The following is a 3,594-nucleotide window of genomic DNA, read 5'->3' on the forward strand; positions in this document are numbered from 1 at the left end:
TCCGCTGGGCTGGACAGCAGAGAGAGCCTTGGCCTTGGCCCAAAGCCCTGCTGCACACAGCGCGCCCGCGCAGAGGCTGTGACCTGCGAAGAAGGGCTGCGCTCCCTCTCCCGGCTTGGGACGATGAAAGTGAAAGGGGTCCATAGGGAGTGCGGGCCAGGGCAGCTGGGGCAGGGAGGCGGAGTCCGCCCTACGGCATCTCCTCTGGAAGAGGAGATGGGCTTTCTCAGAACCACCCTTTGCTTCTGTACCGTAATCGGCCATGAGGGCGCAGGCGCTGCTGCTCCCGGCAGCCTCTGTAACAGACCCTCAGAGGAGAACCCGGTTCCGGGCTGCGGCGGGCGTGGTCCGGGTCTGTTCTCGGCGTGGTCCGGGGTTGTTCTGGACGTGGTCCCTGGCTGCAGCGGGGGTGGGCCGGGGCGGTTCTGGGCGTGGCCCCGGCCTGCAGTGGGCGTGGTCCCTGGACTGAGATGGGCGTGGTCCCTGGCTGCGGCGGGCGTGGTCCCCGGAGTGAGATGGGCTTGGTCCAAGTCTGCGCAGGGCGTGGTCCGGGGTTGTTCTGGGCGTGGTCCCTGGGCTGCTGTGGACGTGGTCTCGGGCTGTGACTAACATGGTCCCCGGACAGCAGTGGACATGGTCTCACCCCCAGCATCTGATATTTCTGCCTCTCTCTGACCCTAAAAATATCCTGCCTTGTTCCCACGCGGCTCCTGCCTTCTGGAGCAAGTCGGCCAGGCCGGCGGTGGGTGTTGGGCAGGGCTCTCAGGCTGCCAGCAGGCAAGCGCAGCCGGTTCTGCAGTGATGGCAGGGGATCTGTGGGCAGAGGGAACAAAGCCTCGGAGGATGCTGTAAGTGGGAGACCTAACACTGACTCAGCATCTACCTCAGACTATGCACTGTGTTGAGTCCTTCACCTCTGGGCTTCCGCAACATTTCCATGAGGTCAGTGTGGGTGGCACTCGTGTTTCACAGATAAGGAAAGTGGAGCAAAGCTTTTCAAGGCCACGCAGTCAGCATCTTGAGAGTGGGGTGATCCACCTGAACTAGATCCCCGACCATCACCAGCCACCCTGGCCACTGGCTCTGCCTGAGCTCACCCCACCCTCTACACCCCCAACAAGCCGTGCCTGGGGAGCTTGCCTTCTGCTCCTCCCCACTAGCTCCTATGAGGTCTCTGCCTTCCAGGCCTTCTCCTCCCCAGAGGAAGGGACGTTTCCATTACACAGCGACCCTACAAGTCAGCTGAGGTTTTAGGGGCACGGAACACTCTCACATGGAGCCCTGGGTGGGAGGGGTGTAGGAGACACACTCACATGTATGCACAGGGTCACGCTGAGCTGGAGGCCACACCCAGGGATCTGTGAGGAAATGTGAGTGTGCCCAGGCCCCTCCAGCCCAGTCCAATTTACTGAGCCTCTAGCTCTAGTTTACAGTGCAGTGATCCTAGTTCCAGACAGCTGCTCCTTCCTTTCTGGTAGGGTCGCCCTGAACATAGTCCAGTGTGGTGAACATCCACTGCACACTCCCTGTGAGCCAAGCAGACAGGTTTGAGGGCCACTGAAATGGGGGATGCTTCTGGAGAGGTCAGGGACTGCGAAATGGTGGCAGTGAGATGATCTGTTATGTCTGCCCAAGCACATGCAGCCCCACAGTTGCAGAGATGCGAATACCGGAAGCCAGGTGTGAGTTGGAATTCACTTTTTTTTTTTTTTAATCTTTATTAAGCAGTCATTCCTAAGGACTGCCAGAGCCTGGCATCTGTACAGAGGAGAGGAGTGGCACCATCAGGACCCCTGTGGGGCAGACCAGCACTCTGGGCAAGTGCAAAATCAACAACCTGTGACAAAGCCAGCCAGTCCTACCAGGAAGCATGGGGGATGAGTTGGCACCTTGCCCTGTAGGCACTACAGCCTGGCCAGCCCTGGTCCAACTCATCAGCAAGACACCCTGCATACCCCAAGCAGCCAGCAACACCTCCTTGGGCCTGGGGGACCTCAGGGTGCCCAGCTCCATGCTGCACTGGCTCTTCCTTCCCTCGAGCCTGCTGGCTGCAGCCACACTGGCTGTGAGCCCCCTGCTGCTGGTGACCATCCTGCGGAACCAACGGCTGAGGCAGGAGCCCCACTACGTGCTGCTGGCCAACATCCTGCTCTCAGACCTGGCCTACATTCTCCTCCACATGCTCATTTCCTCGAGCAGCCTGGGTGGCTGGGAGCTGGGCCGTATGGCCTGTGGGATTCTCACTGACGCTGTCTTCACTGCCTGCACCAGCACCATCCTGTCCTTCACGGCCACTGTGCTGCACACCTACTTGGCAGTCACTCATCCTCTGCGCTACCTCTCCTTCATGTCCCATGGGGCTGCCTGGAAGTCCGTGGCCCTCATCTGGGTGGTGTCCTGCTGCTTCCCCTCATTCCTTCTTTGGCTCAGTAAGTGGCAGGATGACCAGCTGGAGGAGCAGGGAGCCTCATGCATTCTGCCGCTGAGCATGGGCACCCAGCAGGGATGTGGCACCCTGGTCATTGTTACCTACGCTTCCATTCTGTGCATTCTCTTTCTCTGCACGGCTCTCATTGCCTACTGCTTCTGGAGGATCTATGCAGAGGCCAAGACTTCAGGCATCTGGGGACAGGGCTATTCCCGGGCCAGGGGCACCCTGCTGATCCACTCAGTGCTGATCACATTGTACGTGAGCACAGGGGTGGTGTTCTCCCTGGACATGGTGCTGACCAGGTACCACTACATTGGCGCCAGGACTCACACATGGCTCCTGGCGACCAACAGTGAGGTACTCATGATGCTTCCCCGTGCCATGCTCCCATACCTGTATATGCTCCGCTACCGGCAGCTGCTGGGCATAGTCCGGGGCCACTTTCCACCCAGGAGGCAACAAGCCATCTTTACCATTTCCTAGAGTTCTTGAGTCCACAGTCTGGCGAACTGAGGTTAAAAATTATGTGTTGAATACAGCAGCGTCCAATTATGGCTAACTTCTTAGAGAACAGCAAAATATAATTGTGGAATTAGGCCTTTTCAGAGACCCTGAAGACTGATGATTTTCACCATTCTGACAGTTTTTGTGTTGTTTTTTTTTGTTTGTTTGTTTGTTTGGGTTTTTTTGAAACAGAGTCTTACTCTGTCACTAGGCTGGAGTGCAGTGGTTCGATCTAAGCTCACTGCAACCTTTGCCTCCTGGGTTCAAGCAATTCTGCCTCCGTCTCCTGAGTAGCTGGGGCTACAGGTGCATGCTGCCACACCTGGCTAATTTTTTTGTATTTTTAGTAGAAACAAGGTTTCACTATGTTGGCCAGGATGGTCTTGATCTCCTGACCTCATGATCTGTCCACCTCGGCCTCCCAAAGTGCTGGGATTACAGGCATGAGCCACTGCACCTGGCCCATTTTGACCGTTTTTAAGTACAGAAAGCTCTCTTATCATGAAAATGAAATCCTACTTGGAAATGGAAGCAAGTAAAGGCAATCAAGCAGGCTCTGGTCTAAGTGAAGCCTTGACCTGTGTCCCTCCGATGGCTGCCTGCAGACCCTCCAAGGCCACTGTGGATGCATCTTGCTGACCAACACACAGAAGCCAAAA

General features: G+C 56.9%; 1 protein-coding gene across 1 annotated transcript; it reads left to right on the forward strand.

Annotated features, from left to right (window-relative positions):
- The first annotated feature begins 1,788 nt into the window (after positions 1-1,788).
- Positions 1,789-3,060, forward strand: GPR148 (G protein-coupled receptor 148). Its single transcript, XM_003922025.3, has one exon. The coding sequence runs from the start codon at positions 1,871-1,873 to the stop codon at positions 2,912-2,914; it is 1,044 nt and encodes a 347-aa protein (XP_003922074.1). The 5' UTR covers positions 1,789-1,870; the 3' UTR covers positions 2,915-3,060.
- Positions 3,061-3,594: the final 534 nt, after the last annotated feature.

The sequence above is a fragment of the Saimiri boliviensis genome, chromosome 5, assembly GCF_048565385.1.
Source record: "Saimiri boliviensis isolate mSaiBol1 chromosome 5, mSaiBol1.pri, whole genome shotgun sequence".
In the NCBI taxonomy this organism is placed as follows: Eukaryota; Metazoa; Chordata; class Mammalia; order Primates; family Cebidae; genus Saimiri; species Saimiri boliviensis.